General features: G+C 48.9%; 2 protein-coding genes and 1 long non-coding RNA gene across 4 annotated transcripts in view; 2 read left to right on the forward strand and 1 right to left on the reverse strand.

The window, feature by feature from the left end:
* Nucleotides 1-10,470, forward strand: part of AMFR (autocrine motility factor receptor) — a 28,970-nt gene extending 18,500 nt beyond the window's left edge. For both annotated transcript variants that reach the window (XM_080551875.1, XM_080551876.1), the window contains exons 11-14: nt 961-1,095; nt 2,174-2,257; nt 7,227-7,411; nt 8,880-10,470. In XM_080551875.1, coding sequence (XP_080408001.1) covers nt 961-1,095; nt 2,174-2,257; nt 7,227-7,411; nt 8,880-9,027 — 552 coding nt within the window. In that variant the 3' untranslated portion in view covers nt 9,028-10,470. The remainder of the gene's footprint in view (nt 1-960; nt 1,096-2,173; nt 2,258-7,226; nt 7,412-8,879) is intronic.
* Nucleotides 10,471-12,625: 2,155 nt separating this feature from the next.
* GNAO1 (G protein subunit alpha o1) overlaps nt 12,626-19,157 on the reverse strand; it is a 137,431-nt gene continuing 130,899 nt past the window's right edge. The window contains exons 7-8 of the mRNA XM_080551878.1: nt 16,552-16,705; nt 12,626-14,558 (exon numbers count right to left, since the gene is read on the reverse strand). Coding sequence (XP_080408004.1) covers nt 14,371-14,558; nt 16,552-16,705 — 342 coding nt within the window. The 3' untranslated portion in view covers nt 12,626-14,370. The remainder of the gene's footprint in view (nt 14,559-16,551; nt 16,706-19,157) is intronic.
* On the forward strand, nt 14,566-19,145 carry LOC308176313. The gene is made up of 5 exons (XR_013938224.1): nt 14,566-15,151; nt 15,623-16,005; nt 16,084-16,205; nt 16,668-17,469; nt 18,162-19,145. It is a non-coding gene; the product is annotated as an uncharacterized lncRNA (long non-coding RNA).

Raw genomic sequence — 19,157 nt, forward strand, 5'->3', positions numbered from 1 at the left:
ACCTGGGCCTTTCTGTTAAAGTGTTACATGTTTTTAATAGAAGATAAGTGAAATTCTTGTGTTACTGAATAAAACCCTAGGGGGGTGTTTCAAGGGAAAGACCAGAAGCTGAAATGCTAGGTCAATTGTTTTGGTCACAGATAAGTACAATGGAGAGTTAAGTTTGCTGTAGTTGCATGTGTTTAAACTCACTGTCAGCTAGTGCACAGTTTTTGCTTTGCTTTCCAAACACCTTCTACTCTGACTTGTGTTGTTCTCAATTTTTCCTTTCTAACTTTCAGCATTAGTTAAAACACAAATTTTAGTATTTAATAAAGCCCGTCTGTCGGACTCTAAAAGCATATTCTTTGTCTGCCCTCTTACTTTTATCTATTTCATTCAGATACCATTTAAGTAACTTGAAATCCAATAACAACAGTGCCCTGACAACTCAGGTTTAATTTGCTTGAGCTTTCAGACTGTATTAAAGCTGGTTTGTAGGCAGGATGGCTGGAGGGAATAGGCGATTAAAGCTTATTCCGCTTGTCCTTGCCATTTTGGGAACCTGTCTGGGACAGAACAGAATGATATTTATATTTTTTAATATTGAGCTAACTTTCGGTCACACCTGAATTTTGTACAGATCTGTATTAAAAGGGCTGTCATAAAATGAGGGTTGGGAAGCTTGTGAAGCTTTTGTGCATCTACAAGCACAAAGGAACAGGAACCTAAATTTTCAGGTCCATGTGATGTCTCCATAGGAGTTGCAGTTTTGCTGCTGGCTTCAATGGAGTCAAAATGCTGCCCTGTAAGTCACTGCCAGCATGGGTTTTCCTTCTTTTATGTTTTTTAATTCATATGTGGGTTATGATACCCTAAATAGCATCTTTGAACTGCTCTTTTTTTTTTCTTGATAAGATACTTAACCAGCGAACTTCTAATTATCCCTGATACTAACTGTATAAACCTTGCTTTTTCCAGGCTCATCAGATTCAGGAGATGTTCCCTCAGGTTCCTTATCACTTAGTTCTACAGGATCTACAGTTAACCCGCTCCGTAGAGATAACCACCGACAACATCCTAGAAGGGCGCATCCAGGTACCTTTCCCCACACAGGTAAGTCGCCAGACCATGTACCCGAAATGTCTGTCTGTCTTATCACAGAACTGAGCTTTCAGGGGTATGGGATAAGTCAAAGCACTGAATCCAGCTTAGTTTAACGCAATGTTATTCTTCAGATTTTACCTGTCTGAAGGTGTTGCAGTCGGAAGAGCCAAACCAGTTTTGGCTGTCTAGTATATGATGTATTTTCACATTGCCATGTCTGACTTAATCAGAATTCCTCACTGTTGTGTCTGATTGAAGTATACACATCCATTCCTTGCCATAGCACTTAGAAGGCCTTTTGATATGTTAGGATAATAGCTGTTGTCTCAGTTAGTTGTGCTTTAGCATTATCCACGTGCAATACAGGATGCTTTCTTTATGTAGGAAAGCTGGAAACCTGTCACCCATGCGTGCAGGTTGCCCCGATTGATACAATTGGACTGCAGGGTGCATCCAGTGCTTGCCTGTGCAGTCTCAAATGTGCTACAGAGTGCCAAATTCTAGTTAAAAAAAAACAAGCAACAAAAACTTGGGATTTGTTTTTCCTTTGTTTGAAGCTCTGTAAATGCAGTATATTCAGTCGTGTACCAAAAATATATTGAAGATGTCCTAGCTAGACTAGAGACAAATATTTGTTCAGTTACAGCAGCTCTTCCCCGTTGCTCGTTTGCAGAGCCTTTAGAACATTTCCAGTTGATTTCTCTGCTGACACATAATTGAATTGTACTATTTAGGAAGGTTTTCTGCAAAGAAAGTATACGGCAAAATGATGCCTTGTTCTTAATTAGCGATAGCAGATTTCAGTAAAGCAGTCTGGGGACAAAATTTCTGCTAATAAGAATATTGAATTCTGGTTGTGTGCACATCAGATAGCACTGTTATCTGGAGTGCAGTTCCAGTCTGTGTGTGGGGAAGCAGAGAGAATTCTCTTTCAACACAGTGCATTCTGTTTATTGCTAACTTATCTGTTTCTAAATTGAACACAACACATGATGTGGCAGAAGGCAGAGTTTGAATGTGTTCAAAGGGCTTGTTTTTGTTTTGTCATTTCACACGCTGTATTAAACCCATGATGTTTGCATTTCAGCGTGCAGAGAACGTTAGACCTGCATTGAACAACCCTGTGGAACGGCACAGTACGGATCAGGAGGATACCGAAACTGTCACCCAGGTAACTTGGCATAAAAATGGCCAAAAAGCACAATTAGAAATTGTATGGACAGAGAAGTGCATTCAGTTCAGTATCAGATCAGGTTGGTGGCCGCCCTCCTTTGCATTTCACAGTCAGGCAACTGAAGTGATGTAATCTCGGATAAGACTTCAGCACGGTGGTCTTGTTTGTAAAGAATTCTTATTTTTCCATCTGAATATGGGAAAACACATCTTTACCATGAGGGTGACAGAGCACTGCACCAGATTGCCCAGAGAGGCTCTGGCATCTCCTTCTCTGGAGATGTTCAAAACCCTCCTGGATGCCATCCTGTGCAACGTGCACTAGGGGACCCTGCCTGGCAGGGGGGTTGGACCAGATGATCTCCAGAGATCCCTTCTAACCTCAGCCATGCTTTGATTCTGTGTACGTTTCTTTTTACTAAGCTTCTCTTTGTTTCTTCAATGAAAGTGCTCTCAAGTGATGCAAAGAACAGATGATCACGTCTTTGTGTCTGTCAGGCCCACCCCATCTATGGAATGGGGAGAGCAAGACAGCAGACGCTTTGCTCTTCATGTTCCTCTTCCCATTCCCATCCTGTAGGTCTCCAGGGACTTCCCTGAAAATGAGTAGTGTTTCTCTTCTGGGTATAAGAATTGTTCTGTGATCTGGAGGAAGCACTGCAGACCTGGGGAGCTTTGCTGTGAGTGGAGCGGGATGCAAACAGGGCCAAGAGACAGTAGCCCTTTTACATGCAAAGCACAGGAATGACTTTTTGCTTTTCCTCTTGAAGGACTTAAAGCAGCATGGCCTAGCTAAAATGAGACAGGAAGAAGAAAAAAAGCTTGCTAGTAGAGTAAGGTCACACTGTACTTTTGTTTTCCCCGACTGGAGTAACAAAATCGTGAAGTTTTCTGTTCTATGAACCTTCCTTTCAGCTGGGTTAGAAAGAGAGTGGATTTGTAAGGTGGGCTACTTTCTGACCCGTGCACCCTTTAAATAGCCAACCTGCCTCTCGCTTGGCGTTGAAGAGCAGCATTTCCCTCATGAGCAGGGAGCGAGATGGAGGAAGCTGGGCTTTGGTTCTGCAGCTGAGGCTGAAGAAGAGGTGGTGAGGGGTGGGTACAGGTGGTTGATAAAAGCCTGGGGTAGGGGATGCAGAACTGTAGGAATGCAAATCTTGACCTGGATCTAAAATCTCTGGAGTAACTTCTTGAGTTAATTAGAATGTTTTGGTGGCGTTTTCACTGTTCCTCATCAGTAAAATCTGTTTCTACAGTGTTGAGCTAGTTTGTGTTAGCTGGGAACTGGCTTCAGATCCTGCTTGTATGTTTGTGTTGCTGTCCCTTCCTTTCTTCCTGCCCGGCTCTGCCTGTCTCTCTGTCCTGCTACTGAACTTTAAAAACCTGGTAGGAGACTTCAAGCGTGGTGTCCTTGAAGGTGTGCTCTCAAACAGTGACGTGTGCTTGGTGTGAGTTACAGCGAAGACCTTTGTTCAAATGAAGTGTTGTAGTTGGAGCAAACTAAACTTGCTAACTTCAGTGAGCTTTACTGGATGGTTCTTACTGCCCCGAATGGGACTCGCAGGCGAAGGCTGAAGAGGGGGCCTGAGATGGCCATGCGCTGAGGAACTTGCTGCTGGGTGGCGTAGGGGATGTGCCCGTTGCTGCTCTCCCTCTCCTGCCTCCTGCGTGCACGAGGGTCACAGGCCAGTGTCTGAACCGGGCAGCTCAGCCAGTCCCTCTGCTCCGGTGGTTTGTATTTAAGTTGGGGATGTGCAATTAAAGCAAGTAGGCCTGCTGCTAAAGGCTTTGACTTCTTTGTTTTAGACCTGGCTTGCTGCCTGCCCGTTTTGGTCCATGTTTCTCCTTCCTGTTGTATCCACACCATCCTCTGACTGTACTGCGGATGCACTTGGTACAGAAATACCCCTCTGCGGACCTTGCCACAGGAGAGTTGAGCTGGGAGGCCTTTGTGTTTGAACACATTCCCTGGCAGGACAGGAGACGAATGCTTTTCCAAGGATGTGAGGCCAAACTGATTGATCTGTGCCTTTAGCGTTCATTCAGGCTGGCTCAGAAAGCTGACCACCCTTGTTACGTAGCCACAGGGGTCTGCCTGGGAGACAAGCTGGCTCAGCTCCTTTCTGCTGATACTTTTTCTGTTGCTGAGGGGAGACTTGGGAGCTCAGGGCCATCCCCTAGGAAACTCCAGTCTGTTTTTCTCTCTCTTCAGTTTTGATTTCAGTTTTTAACCAAGTACTTGGCGTATTACAGACTTTCTTTTTGCCAGGAGAATATTTTGCTATAGTCAGTCAAGCTCTTGTCTGTGTGGAAAGATCTAGCAGCAAACAAGCTACTTCAGCAGATTGCACTTGATTTTTAAGAAGCTTTTTGAATGCAAGAGGGGAGGGACATTAGGAGCCCTCATCATTGCACGTGAGCGAGACTTGCGTTTCCAAATAGTGGAGAAATGTAACTTCACACCTTATGACACAGCCTCCAAGAGAGAACCTGGCAGCTCTAGTTCCTTTGTGTTGCAGCTTTACAGTAGATTTTACAAGCTTTCAATCTTGTCTTTTCTTTTTTTTTTAAATGAATATGCCCACTGATAGTCTTTGTACATCTTCCAACATCATGGCAAACCCGTTAGGGGAGCTCACATGCTCAAATAAAAGCACCCTTCTTCATGGCTAAGGTAGGTTTTCCTCTGTTACGTGTTACAACGTAATTCAATCTAGACTTCTAAGATCTTAAGATAGAGATAATGACATCCCCCTCCCTCCCCCCAACATAACTTGTGGTTTTGGGGTGTCAGTGCTGCCATAAGGATAGCTTGGAGACATTTCTGAGCATCAGCACAATACAAATTGTTAAAGGTTTGTAGATAATGCTCTGAACATTAACTGCTTCTACCAGTGTTGGCCTGTACACTTAATAAGATGCTGTGCACATATTTTTCTCCCGTTGTATATTGAAATGTTAATGCTTCCAGCAGCATGCATAATGCTTGATGTGCTCCCTCTCTATCCCGGTTGTACTTGCCCTCCCTTTTTTCTGACTCTGCTGTTAACTCCTTGTAAGAACGGGTCTGTGAGCAGCTATAGCTACTTCTTGCAAGCTTGTATTTTCATGTGCTGAAATGTATTTGAAGATTATCCTTTAAATTTGTGTGTGTGTGTGTGTTTATCTGTTAATCCTGAGTGGAGTTTGGGTAGGGCTGTTCAGACCTACCAAGTAAGCTGTCATTATAGGCCTGAAGCTTTCCTGGTGCAGCTGATTCCCCTCCTTGAGAATCCTGCTTATTGTCATTGCTTAAATACTTGGTGGCTCTATGTAGAAACATTTCCAAGGCATCCCATGGTTTTCATGAACTTACTGATATTATCTTGGAGGAGTAGGTTCTGTAGCATGAAGGTTTCTGCATCTGACACCTGCTCTGATACTGAGGCTTGTCATAACTCCTCCTGCAATTAGTTTTGATCCTTTTCTCTTCAAAACTCCTCAGGGCTCTCTCGTGTTCTTACAGAACAATGCTCAGGGGATCGATTTTGCATCTTTGTAACTTTACAAGAAAGAAGTGTAGTTCCATCTTCTAATGGGGGAAAAATGTGAGCTTGTCTGGGCTTTGGCCATAACGAGTACCCTCCTTACTGCCTTACCTGGCCGAGCTCCCCTTTTCCTTGTCGTTGACGGATGTGGTGATGAGAAGCAGCAGTTGGGGTGATCTGTGCCTGCTCTTCTGGAACTGCTGAGGTTGTCCTGGCCCTGGATAAACAGGATCAGATCCTTCAGGGGAGCTTTCCCGTCCTCCCCTCGGTCGAGGCATTGCTTTGAGGCAGGCCAGCAGTATCCCCACCTCATTACCCCAGCATTAATGTGTGCGCTACAGGGAGCCCTCCCCTAAGTTCTGTCTTGGTGGGTGCCCTCTGAAGGCGTTGTGTCAGCGAGCTGGCACTTTGGGGACATCTCTAAGGTTTTGGGGTGACTCAGCTTGCCGTGCACATCATCTCTTAAAATCCGTGCAGTGTACGCCGTGCCCATGCTGCTGGGACTTGAGCAGTGGTCCCCCCTGTGCCCACCTGCCCCGCTGTCGTGGCTCCTGCAGTGGTTGAGAGACCCAAAGCTAGGAGCTGGCTGGGCTAATAGCTCTCTGCTGCATCCTGCTTGTTTCAGAAATCCTCTGGGATACAAAACAATAGCTCAACTCTCAAGCCTTTCATCAAGGTGATTTGTTTCTTGAAGCTGCCGCGCTCAGCAACATCTTGTTTTCCCCGGCAGAGCTGATCTGTTTGTATGTGACAGGACGTGATCAGGATACGCTGCTTCACCTACGCTGCAGTACCGGCGTCATCAGTCATCAGCTCAATTTTCACATTAGTGATGTCTGCCAGCTGTCCAGGGGGAAGAGGTGTATGTGCAGGGCCGCCAGCTTCTTTTATTGACACGCTGAGCTTGGGACAGTTGCCAGCCTCGCTCCAGCGGTCCTGACACGTGGTAATTCGGGTGCTGCAGATACTGCTACCGAGGCCTCGTAAAATCCCTTCTCACGCCCACGTCCTCTTTGCAAACACATTTGCTGTTCTTCCCTTACTATGTGGATTTCTGCCTTTTAACTTCTGTACTGTTACGCTGCTTATCAAGTCAGCCCCAGAATCTGGCTGTATCAAATGCCCCGTTTTCAGACAGCATTAATTATGAGTAATTAATGTTTATGTCTTTGAGATCACTTTCAAACATGGCGTACAAGATAGAGCATTATAGAATACAGGCGCTTTGAACGTGTCTTGAATTAGCTTTGTTCTGTACTTTGGCTGGGGCTTTCAAAGGAAGCCAAGGGAGACTCTAGCTTCTTCCAGTGCCTCAGAAAATGACAGTTCTTTGTAGCTTGTTATTTTGATGCAAAGAAGCCCTGTTAGCAAATTTTGCACAGACTTGCGACTTCTTTTCTATAAACTTTTCCTATCTCCTCCTTCCCCTTTTTCTTTTAGACGGAGAGAGTACCACTTGAACTGAACTCAAGACTGGAAGAAATGGTAGAATTCAGCGAAATGGAAGCAGAACCCAGTGAGGCAGAAGATTTTGAAGCCAGGGGAAGTCGCTTTTCAAAGTCAGCTGATGAAAGGCAGCGCATGTTGGTTCAGCGGAAGGAGGACTTGTTGCAGCAAGCTCGAAAGTATGTTCCTCCCTAAAAATCCAGCCTGGCCACTCAGTTACACTTCCCCCAGAATGTTTTTTGAATGAATTATGACCACTGAAAGACTGAGTTGATGCGTAAAGTATTAAGAGGAATGAATACATTGCTACAGCAGGCTCAGGTTGCTGTTTAAGACAACTGTCACTGATAATCCCAGTTTTGAAATAGCGTCATGTGTCGCAGCATGCACACAGCTTCCTAAGTGGTGATCCAAAGCTCTTTGAAATCATAGGATGATTTCTCCAGCTTCAGTGAGCTTTAGTGTGAGCCTGTAGTGAGAGGCCTTGTACCGAGCCCTCTTGTGCACCTTAGTTTATCTCCTAGCTTAGGTGTCAGCCAGCACTGGGTGTGCTGTTGCAGCTGAGTTGACTGTCCGGCACTGCTCTTTGCAAATGCAGAGCAAGAGCCCTGAGCAGTAAGCAGCACAAAAATGACAGACTGCCACTAACTAAAACATGCCAGAGGAGCTCATGATTAACCAGTCAACGCTGTTGAAGGGGGCATGACTGACTCTCTTCTAGCTCAGTTAGTAATAGGTCTTGTATGTAGAGTCTTATTTCACATGAGTTAGTCATGTTGGTGAATTTTACTAGCGTCTAGTTGCTGATTTAAAAAAAAATAAGGAAGGAAAAACACTTTGGAGCTGTAGATAAAAATTTTTTAGCATTTGTAACAAGTGTTGTCCCTGCCATTTTATCTCAGGGAGGCCACAGAAAGGGTCTACAAAAAGTACACTGAGTTGTGTCCCTCCCCCATATTGAAATGCTGCCATGTGAATAACTGGGGTTATGATGGCTTTTAACTGTTTATCCCTAAATAGGCTTTCTCCCAAAATAATTTTCTTTCTTTGAAAAATGTTTTTTAGAGAAACAAAAGCATTTTTGATGTTGTGGTTACTAGTTCCTTATTTGTGTTGAAAAGCTGTGGAAGTGCAAACTACGGTATTTTGTCACTACCTGCAAAAATGTGTTGGGTTATTAACTCTGGATGCTGCTTGCTTGTATTTCTGTGTTACCCGAGGCTTTGCAGCTGAAGTGCCTTTCCTGTCAAAGGCTTACTTCTTGTCAGTGACTAGCTTCTTGGGGTAGACACCACCTGCACCTGGAATGTGGTGGTGGAATAATGGAGACAGATTCCGTAACTCACCTGAAGTCTCACTGAGCTGCTCTGGGTTAAGAGTAGAGCCCAGACCTCTAGAACTCCCTAGAACTCCTCTAGACCTCTGTCTCCCTCTCACATGCACAAGGATCTTGCACTGGGTTTCTCCCACTCTGTGAGGTGTGCCATGGGCTGTCTTTGAGTACAGAGGCTGTGTGTGCTTGCACGGTATTTTCCAGCTTTCAGTATGCCTTAACCCCCACCTTGTTTCCTAGATGTACCAGCTGAGTATTTTCCAGAGCCCAATGAGGTGGGCTGTGCTCACCCATCTTCCTTTCTCCTCTTGTAGGCGTTATTTAAACAAAACCTCTGACGAGGAGTTGACCACAGAGAAGCCCTCGCTGCCCGAGGGAGCCTCCGCCGATCCCGTCACCCTGCGTCGCAGGACGCTAGCTGCTGCCGCCGAACGGAGACTTCAGATGCAGCAAAACTCTTAGCGCTCACTGCTTCTCCTTCCTCCTCCTCCTCGTGAGCAATGTTGAATAAATAAATGAAATACAAAAAAACCCTGCGCTTTCTATACCAGCAGGAAAGTGTCACTTCAGAGTTCAGCTAGCTGTGCTGCCGAGTGAGCTGGCTGCCTCTGTGCTGTATAAAGCATGTGGTCTAATAATGTTTGGACAGCTGACAAATTAACCTTTTTTGTAATATTTTCTATGTGACATTGATCCCCTACACAAACAAAGGCGATTTGTAAACCACGGGCATGATTTCTGCAGCTAGCGTGAGGTGTTAGGCTGACTGCACAGCAGAAGCTGGGGGAAGTGTGTTTGAAATGAGCAGCTCTGGGTGCAGGTCACAGAGGGCACTGGCAAGTTCAGCTTGAGACCAGGGAGAGTTATTCCAAGAGGGGAAGAAAGCTTAGAAATTTGCAGCAAACCCTGCATTAGATGAGCAGGTTCCTGCTCTTAGGTTCCTGCTTGTATCGAGGGTGAATGAAGGGTTCTCTGCAGACCAGCTGGAAGGGCTGGAGCGGTATCGCTGGGAAGTCAGGTCTTAGACTGGATGGAAGCTGTCTAGCTACATAATGTAGTAAAAAATGAAATCATGAATTGTGCAGCAAAGTGCTAATTCGCATTGATTCCAGCATAAACTAGTTTGTTTACCATTGCTGGGCTCTTCTGCACTGGCAGACTTGTAGTTCTGCTCACTCCCCGGGGCCGTGCTATTTTTCCTTGTCTTTTATGGCCAGAAAGAAGTGAGAGACTGGGAGGAATCGAGTGACGAAGAAGGGGCACGAGGGGAGGCTGTAGCCCCTGGCATTCAGTGTTACATTAAGCCGATGGAGTACAATCGAAAAGCCTGCCTATTTCGGACTTCAGAGCAACATGGATGGACTTCAAAGAAGAGGCTGGAGATAGCTCTGATATCTTGCTTTTTTATTTCATTTTTAACCCCATGACTTCACCATGAGACTAGAAGAATTGGGGCAGCTGGGCCATAGGCAGGCTGCAATCCAATCTGCTAACCTGTGATTTTTCTAAAGAACTTTTGACACGAGATGCACTTGGAACCGGCAATGCTAGCTTGCATAGTTGAATTTTACATGGCAGCGACTTAATTTTTAAATTCCTGATGAGTGAGTTCTAGCATCACTGTCCTTTAGAAGGAGCCCAGTATTATCTAGAATTGTTGGTAACTTTTTTTACTGTTGGTTTTTAGGGACATTTAAAGGTGAACTTAATGAAAGGAGTTGCATTGATGTTTAGGTGAAAATAATTTATTTCAATAAAACTTTTTGGGAAGCCTTACCTTGCAATGCTGTTAGTAAACTTCAAAGAATTTTTTTGAGATCATTGGTTTTGCTCAGAGCACAGCTGTTTGTTTTTATTGTTTAAAAAAAAATAAAATCTTGGTCAGTGTTGGAAATTGTTTGGAAATTTCTGTAGTTTGTCTTATGTTCCTGGCACATGTTTGGTTTGTAAATGCAGCACTTGCACTTCCGTCGGGACAGGAAGGGGGACCAAAGGGAACACAGCAGCCCGACAGCAGGTAGGGAAGGTTTTTCCAAGCCCTTGGTTGTAGACCAGTTCCTGGGACTGGAATCCAGCCATGCTGTGAGCATGAAGTTGGAATAGAAATAATATCTGGAGGACTGTAAAAATGAAGTGGGGTTTTGAACTGTCCGATTGCCCACCCCAGAATTTATCACCACACACTCACAAAAACTGTTCCCTGATTCCTTATGCCCATGCTGGTGTGGGAAGGTACCAGCAAAGCAGCTGCCCTTGGCCAGCAACCTTCTCCCTTTGTGCTGAGGGACCCTGCTGTGGATTGTGTGAATCTGGTGGCAGCTTTGTGCCCTTCATCATCATCCCGCAGCTGCTCCGAAGCAGATGAGCTTGTCTTGCACAAACCCCTCTTGCTGCGGAGCCTCCAGTGGCTGAGCTCACAGTGGGGGTGAGCAAAGGGGGTGCCTGGTTCGTGTGGTGGAGGCGAGCATCCTGTAGCTGAAACCAGGAGTGGAGGGAGAGTTTCAGAGACCGCTGGGCAATTCCTCATGGATTCATCTCCTCCTGTTGTGTTCCTGACCATCTGTGGGCGGCTTTCCCCTTTATCCTGCTCCCTGGTGGCTCCCTCCAGTGCTGGCCCTGGCCGGCTGCGGGATGGCATCTGAGTGACCTTGGTGCTGAGGGTGCGTTTGGGTAGGGGGGCGGTGGTGCTCTCTTGGCTCTGCTTCCCTGGAAAGGGAGGTCATCCAGGGAGAAGCTCGCTTGGCTTTCCCTGCATTGATATGAGCTGTGTCTGTCCCGCCAAAGCACCACAAACAGCAGGAACCATGAAGAAATAACTTCACCGGTGTGGGACTGAGCGCCTGTTCTAGCCCAGCTTCCCTTGCTCCATCCAGTTCTGTGTCCTGGGCAGCGTGGGGTGCACCCAGGGCGGGAGTGACCCCCTTCCTGCAGCCCAGTGGGGTTCGAAAGTGTTCCTCCATCTCCTGGGCAGCTCTGGCCCTGCTCCAGCCGAGCCACCAGCGCCCGCTGCCTGCTTCGGGCACGTACCAGGGCCCTGCAGGGTGCCCGGCCTCCGGCACCCCTTGGGCCGTGTGCTCGGTGGGTCTTGGTGCTCCCTGCCCCTCGCTGGGCTTTCTGCTCTGGCTAAGAGCTGAAAACCTGAGTCCTGCACCGGGATGAACGCAGCTGCGGCCTGGGTGAGGCATGAGGGCCTGAGGCCGCCCAAAGCCCCCCTCACGCCCAGCCGCATCCGCAGCCAGCATGGCGAGGCTGTCCCATTGCGTCCCCTCCTGTGAGGATGTTGTTCAGGTGTGTTGTACGTCCCCGTTGACACAGGGAAGTCCATCTGTACTTCGGAACTGTGTCCGCTGCTGTCCCAGGCACGAGTGAAGCGCTGAAGCTGGCCAGGATGTCCGTAGGCTCTGCCGTGCACCACACCTCGAGGGTCTTTTCGGAGCCCACACAAACAGCCAGGGGTTGCCGCAGTCCTCAGCTCCGCTCAGCTCCTCCTCGCTGTGCCAGGCCCAGGCGGTTGGGCCTCGCTTGCACAAACAGCAGCTTTATGGGGTGAAAATTGCTTTGCTGCGATTGTCCCCCAAGGCGTGCTCCTGGTCCCCTTAGATGCCTTCTGCTGGCTTCTCTCGGGCAATTTGTGGGGAGTGAGTGAAGCAACCCCTAAAAGTGCCCTTGAGCTCAGTCCTGGGGTTTGCCCTCAGCCCAAACCTGCCCAAAGCCTCGCAGGGGTTGGGCTCTGCTCCCTCGGCCTCCCAGCCCTGTCCAGGTCCAGCAGCAGGCCTGTGGAGGGCCACAGCGGGGTGAAGGCGTTTTTGGATAAAATTACTGTTTGCACGGGGTGGGAGCAACAACCAGGCAGGTCCCACACCCCCAGCCCACAAAAAGCCTCATTTCTTCCTGACCACCCTGCACCAAGCAGCATCGGTGTGGGTTGGTTGTTTCAGCATTGAAAAAAAAAAGGTGATTTTTTTTTTTTCCATTTTTTTCCTTCCCTTAGAAAGGCAAAGCAAAGCGGGAGTGCGGCGAAAGAAGCAGCCGGAGACGCGGGAGGGGAGAGCCCGGGGTACAGACAAACATTCTCTTTATTGAGCTACACATGAATTTTCCATTAGTCAGAGAAAGAGATTGGCAGTGTGTAATATATCACAGAAACCTCACTGATTGGTAATAGAAAGGCTTAGAAAGACCTGGCGCTTTATATATATATATATAATATTTTTAGTTTCCTCTTTATTTATTCATTTTCTTTTAAACAGGTGTGACTGCTCTTCTTCAGCAAAGATAACTCTTAAAAGTGAAACCGTGAAGACGTCTGGTTACTAATCAAAGTAGAAATGGTGAAGGATTGGTCATGAAAACTGTGGCTTTAATGTAAACACTACATTCGATTTTTTTTTTTTTAACTTTTTGTGGTTTTGTGTGTTTTTTAAAATTTTTAAATTATTTTCATTCTCTCTTTTTTGTATTTTTGTCTTTTTTTTGTTTATTTTTAAAGTTTTTTTTCTTTTTTTTCTTTTTTTCTTTTTTTTTTGCAGCACAAACATCCCCACATGAGAGAAAAAACACCATTCACTAAAAGGAAGGACATGGGGTGGGGGGAGGGAGGGAAGGGGGGAGAAAAAAGCAGCACAAAAAAGCATTCACTGGAAAGAGTTAAAAATGAATAAAATGAATAAAAACAAAACAAAAACAAAAAGCAAAAAAGAAAAAAAATATGTATATATGTATAACCCCTCCCCGAAGCCCCCAAATCAACCCCGAACGGGAAAATAAAGACGCGGAAGCCGATCTGGTGTGAAACACGGGGTTTTTGGGAGCGGAGGTGGAGGCCGGGCAGGGCTGTGCTTCTGGATACGGGCCGGAGGCTGAACGAGGCGCCGGAGCCAGGAGGGGGTGGAAAAAATGGGGGAAAAAACCCCAGAATGGAGAGCGCCGCCGGCCGCACCCCTGGCTCCCGGCTGGGGAGGGATTTACCTAAAGTGAGGTGGAAAATTTAAAAAATGAAACGAAACCAAAAAGCCCCAAAAGAGGGGAGCGAACGCCAGCTCGTCCCTGCCCGCACGGAGGATGCGCCGCCGCGCTTTCTGCCCAAAACAGCCAGGAAAAGGGAAATGGGAAAAGATCTTTTGTTTGTTTGTTTCCCTTTTTAGCTAGGACGCACGGCGAGGAGGGAGGTTTTTTTTTTTTTTTATCCTATTTCCCTCTTTTTTTTTTCTTTTTTTTTTTATTAAAAATAACATCCTTGAGCTTCCCGCCGCAGCGGCTGACCCAGGCCGCGGGGCACTGGAAATAAAACCGGTTCATCGTAAGAAGAAGTCAAAAAAGAGAAAAAAAACAAACAAACGAACCAAAACTACTGAAAATAACCCAAACCCGCTCAAAGACGCGCCGGGAGGAGACGCTCCCCCCCGAGAGCACCGGCACGGGGCTGTGGGCAGGATCTGGCCCCAGCCCCACCGGGGCGCGGCCGGAGCTGGAGGTGCCCCAAAACCCCCGAGGCGCCCCCAGCTGAGGCCAGGGACCCCCTTCTGCCCGCAGCTCTTCGAGACAAACTAAAAAGGTGGTCGTGGATTTGTTTTTTTATATATATATATACGTATATATATAATTTTCCTTATGCCTTTTTATTTACCAACTTGCATGATTATGATTACGATTTTTTTAATTTTTTTATTTTTATTTTGTTCCTCTCGTTCGGTTTGGTTGTTTCTTTCGTTTCACTTGGTGTGTGTAAGTGTGTGTGTGTCGGTGTGGCCGCGTCGCTTCTCTTCTGCTTTGCCCCTCTCCCTGCGCCGCCGCCGCCGCAGGGGCTCAGTACAAGCCACAGCCCCGCAGGTTGTTGGCGATGATGATGTCGGTGACGGCGTCGAAGACCACCTGGATGTTGTTCGTGTCCGTGGCGCACGTCATGTGGCAGTAAATCTCCTTGTTGGGCGAGCGGTTTTTGCTCTCGAATTGTGCTTGGATGTAGGCGGCCGCGTCCTCGTAGGTGTTGGGACCTGCGGGCACAGGGGGGGACAGCGCGGGGGCGTCAGGGACAGGCACCGCCACCCCCCTGCCATGCTGCTGGAAAAATATTTTGTCTCAGAAAGAGCAGGCAAAACCCCTTTTTGTCCTTTTTTTTTTTAAACCCAGGTGAGATTTTTTTCCAGCAGCCCCTCAGAGTGGCCCTGGGCCTCAGTCTCGCTCCCCAGCATCCAAGGGGGCAACACACCAAGGCCCCCCCCAGCAACCCGGTGCAGGCAGGCACAACACCCATAGGTGCTGCCACCCCAAGCTAGGAGCAGGGGCTGCCCTTTCGCCCTTATTCCTCCCCTTTCCCCCAGTTCTCCCCCATTTCCATCCCCATCTACCCCTTTTCCCCCGGCATTTCCCCATTTTCCCCGTCTGCCCCCCTTTCCCCCTCTTTTTCCCCCAAATCACGAGCACCTGGGCTCTGCCACCACCACCTCCCTCCCCAGGTGTCGTTGCTTTGCCCTCCTCGCCACGCTCCTCTATTTCCCCCCAGCGGAGGGAGGCAGCCCCCAGCTGCCCCTGCCCGGGCTGGAGGGCTGTTCGGTGGTCCCCGAGGGACGCTCGTCCTGGCACCACGGTGAGTCCCTGCAGCACATCCCGTGGTGCACAGGGGTGAACGGCCGGGGGGCCGCGTGCCCCCCGGTCAGGCAGGCAGGGGCTGGGAGCACTGGGTGCCCTCTCCAGCATCGCCCATGGGTGCCCTTAGGGGGAAGCTGGGGCTGACCAGGAGCTTGATTCAGGAGTTTGGTATGAGTGAGGGGCAGCCCGTGGGGCTGGAGTCCCTCGAGGACACGTTGCTGTCTGTTTGCTTGGCCCCTTGGGGAGTTTTGCTTCTCCAACATGGGCTGGGGGGGGACAGAAGTTTGAGCCAAAGAATGTGCATTATCGCATTAAGCTGCTTACGGCAGCGAGAGTGGCTGTGCCTGGCCCCTCGCGGAGAGCCACAAAGCCTGAATTATGCCCCTGAAATCGCCTTCGGAAGAGCATCTATTATCTGGAGATTTATTTTCCTTTTCCAGCTTGATGCTTCCCCTCTTTCCCGGTGCAGGTGGCAGCTGAAGACACAGGGAGGTGACCGGGTGCCACCAGGCTGCCTCCCGTTGGGGCAGAAGGAGCTGGGAGGTGCCAAAAAGCTCCCAGGTGGCTTTCAACATCCCCGCACGTGGCCCGGGAAAGAGAAGGGGAAATGCTGCTGCATGCTGCCGGTGCTGTGAAGCCTCCAGGGGATGCTGGTGCCTCGTGCTGCTGGGGGCTGGGGCCAGCCCCTGGGGTGCTGGTGCCCACTGTGGGCACTGGGTGAAGCTGCTGACACCAAGTGTTGTGAGGGGTGCTGGAGTTTCTCAACTGGAACTTATTTTTTCCTCAGAAAATAAAGAATCAGAGTGGATTTCTTTCTACAGCACTTCCTTGATTCCATTTCCTCCGAGCTGGGTTGGTTTCACTTATGAACTGGTACAATTTTTGTGTGGTTTCACCCATTTCTGTTGTGACAGGGCTCTTCTCTTCCAGGAGTGTGCCCCGTGTGAGGGGACGCAGGTGGCAGCCTGGGCTTTGAGGCCCTCGCGTCTCCGCTCCTGCAGCCGCGCTCCAGGCCCTGTCAGCAAACCCTAGGGAAGGCCGAGCGTCCTCTGGTGGGTCTCGTGGTGTTGGTTTTCCTCTCTTGCCGTGACCAGTGCTTTCCCTTCACTGGCTTTCCTTGCTTTTCTCACTCCCCTTGGTGGGACCGCCAGGGTCATGCTCTGGAGAGCCGCTGTTCCTCTGGGGATGCATCCGGAGCCCTCTGTCCTGGCAGCTGCTCTCGCACCTTTGCCACAAGAATTCCCCGAGCACGAGACACAGCTCAACCCCAAGAGATGTCCCTTGGGGTGCTGGGGCCATCTCATGCACTTGGAGGTGGGCAGTGCTATCGCCGCCCTGTGAAGGCGATCGGTGCCCATCTCCCCCCTCCCCGTGGTGCGGCGCGGCCCCGGCACGTACCTGTGTATTCGGGGAAGCAGATGGTCAGAGGCGACTTCTTGATCTTCTCGGCAAATAGGTCTTTCTTGTTGAGGAAGAGAATGATGGAGGTATCAATGAAGAATTTGTTGTTACAGATGGAGTCGAAGAGCATGAGAGATTCGTGCATGCGGTTCTGCATCAGGGAGCACGTGGGGAGGAGAGAGAGGAGAGAAAGGCAAAGAGAGAGAAAGAGTTAGAGGAGAGGAGGACTTCTTCTTCCCCCACGCTGAAACGGTTAGAAAGCAAAACCTCACAGTGAGACAGTGCTGGGCGTGAGCTGGTGGCACGGGAAGGGGAGGTCGTGCTCCTCCCGGCTGCAGGACAGGACAGGCGTGGGGGCCGTGGCTTGTCCTGGGCCTCCCTGCCGGCTGCTCCAGCAGAGGCTGGTGCCGGGTTTTCAAGAATTAGTGGGGGGAAGAAAATCATTTGCTCATCATTCTCCTAAAGAGAGGACTGGGGGAGGGGGCTGCAGGCTTCTGGCCTCACCTGTGTCCCTTTGGCACCCCTGGAGCGTTGCTTGTGGAGGCTAAGTGAGGGGCAAACAGCCCCGGGGCTCAGCACCAGCAGCACCCTGTGATGGCTGGAGCAGAGCCATCACGGGGACAAGGACTGGGGCAGGTCCTGTCCCTGCTGGGCCCTTCTGCCCCTCGTGAAGCCTTCCACCTCTGCAGACACCGCGGTGGAGGCCGAGTGGCACCAAGGAGCCCAGAGGGGTGTGTGCGGGCTGTGCCATGGAGCAGGGACATGGAGGCAACTGCTAAGACCTTTTTTCTTTCTAATTATCCTTAATGTGTGAGCGAAGCCCCGCTTGGAGCCTGGTTTCCCCATGCTACAGGAGCTGTTGCCAGAGAGGAGGCAGAGCGGACAGAGGGAGAGGAGAGAAGGAGGCGAGGCGAGGTGAGGCTCCTCTGCCGGGTCGGCCCCAGCAAGTGGAGGCTCGGAGGCAGCCGCACGCCGCTGGTAGTGAGCAGGGAGGGAAGGCAAGGCACAGCTCTCAGATCCATCTCCATCATTAACTTACTCTGGAAATTAACACGAAGCCATTCCCAGCTGCTCCATGGCAAAATCCAGGAGAAGCCTCAGGCACCGCAGTGCTCGTGGACACCCAGCACAGCCAGGGTGGCTCGGGCTTGCCTGGATTCCTGAGAGCACACGTGTTTCCTAATGAAATGATGACCCAATTACACATTTTGGAGTTTTCCATGAATGTTTTATTAGTGAGTCATTTTCTTAGCTACACTCTGACTGCAGCTTTTGCATGCAAAATTTAGCAGATGTCTGATTTCATCTTGAAAAGCTTTGAGATTACGCTGTTGTTTCCTTGGCAAGGAGTAGCTGTGAATGCCAAGCAGTCGCTTTCCAAAGCTTCTGGACCTCATTTGATCCTTATCCTTTTTTTTCTTTTTAAAGAATGTTTTCATGGGAAAGCAGGAAAACCACCACAAATGGATGTGGCTCTTCTTGCCTTGACCGAGTGGCCTTTGCAAAAAATGCTGGGTCTTGAGGTTTTGGTGGCAAGTAGCTGGGTGTGTTTTAGTTGGTTTTAGTTCTTTGTTCATCACGTTTTGTTCCATAAATGTGTGTTTCAGCTGCTCTTCCAGCACCACTCCTTTCCTTAACAAACAAAGGATGCGCCTGGGGGAATCCAAGCCCCAAATGCAGAGAAGATAACCCTGGTAACTTCCGAGCCCTGGATATCTGAGCAGGATGGCATCCCAGAAGAGAGATCTTAAGGGATCCTGCATACAAATACCCAAAGACAAACCCCTTCTCCCTGAGCTCGTCGTTGTCCTCAGAGCTGGTCTGAGATCCTGCCTGGGCTGCAGGCTCAGAGGTACGGGAACTGCTGAGGCCAGGTCCAGCTGAAGTTACACCACTGAAAACCGGTGAAGTAAACAGGAATAACATCTAATTTCCCATGTTCAGGCTGATAGAAAATTTTCCCTTGCTGTCTTCAAGTTTGTATTTGTGCTTTCTGTTTCTTGCCTCCAGCAATGGAAGCCCTTTGGTTCAGACACAAAAGAACAAACTGACACGAGAGTTATTTTGAAGGGACCGAGAGGTGCTCCAAGTATTGTGTCACTGCAATGGGGAGAAAGCACGACTTACTGAAATGAACCAGAAATAGCTCTTTTGTCGCTGTGCTTGCTGATTGATGGAGGAAAAGCAATACAAAACTTGCTGCTTTTAACAGATTTGCAACCACGGCACAGGAGGAAAGCTCGGGGAAGCGGGGACACTGCCAACAAGCAAAGGAACACCAGCCATGCTGCCTGCTGCCCACATCACCCCCACTTTATTTAAATGGCTTTCATGCAGGTGTTTGAATCAGATAAAACATCACAAATGTCAGATCTTTAAGGCAGAAGGGGTCAGAGTGGAGGTGGCTGCTCTCATGCCCCGGTGTTGTCGCACTTGGCAGCGAGTGGCACAGATACAAAGGCAATCACTCACCTTTTGGGCTGATCCTTTTCAAATTCCTTATTGCCAGTTGAGTGAGGCTGGGATGGACAACTGACATGGGCCGGACAGACAGACAGATGGTCTGCCATGGCTTCAGCAGTGCCACAGGATGGTGACAAACA

The sequence above is a fragment of the Anser brachyrhynchus genome, assembly GCF_964034855.1.
Source record: "Anser brachyrhynchus genome assembly, chromosome: 12".
NCBI lineage: Eukaryota > Metazoa > Chordata > Aves > Anseriformes > Anatidae > Anser > Anser brachyrhynchus.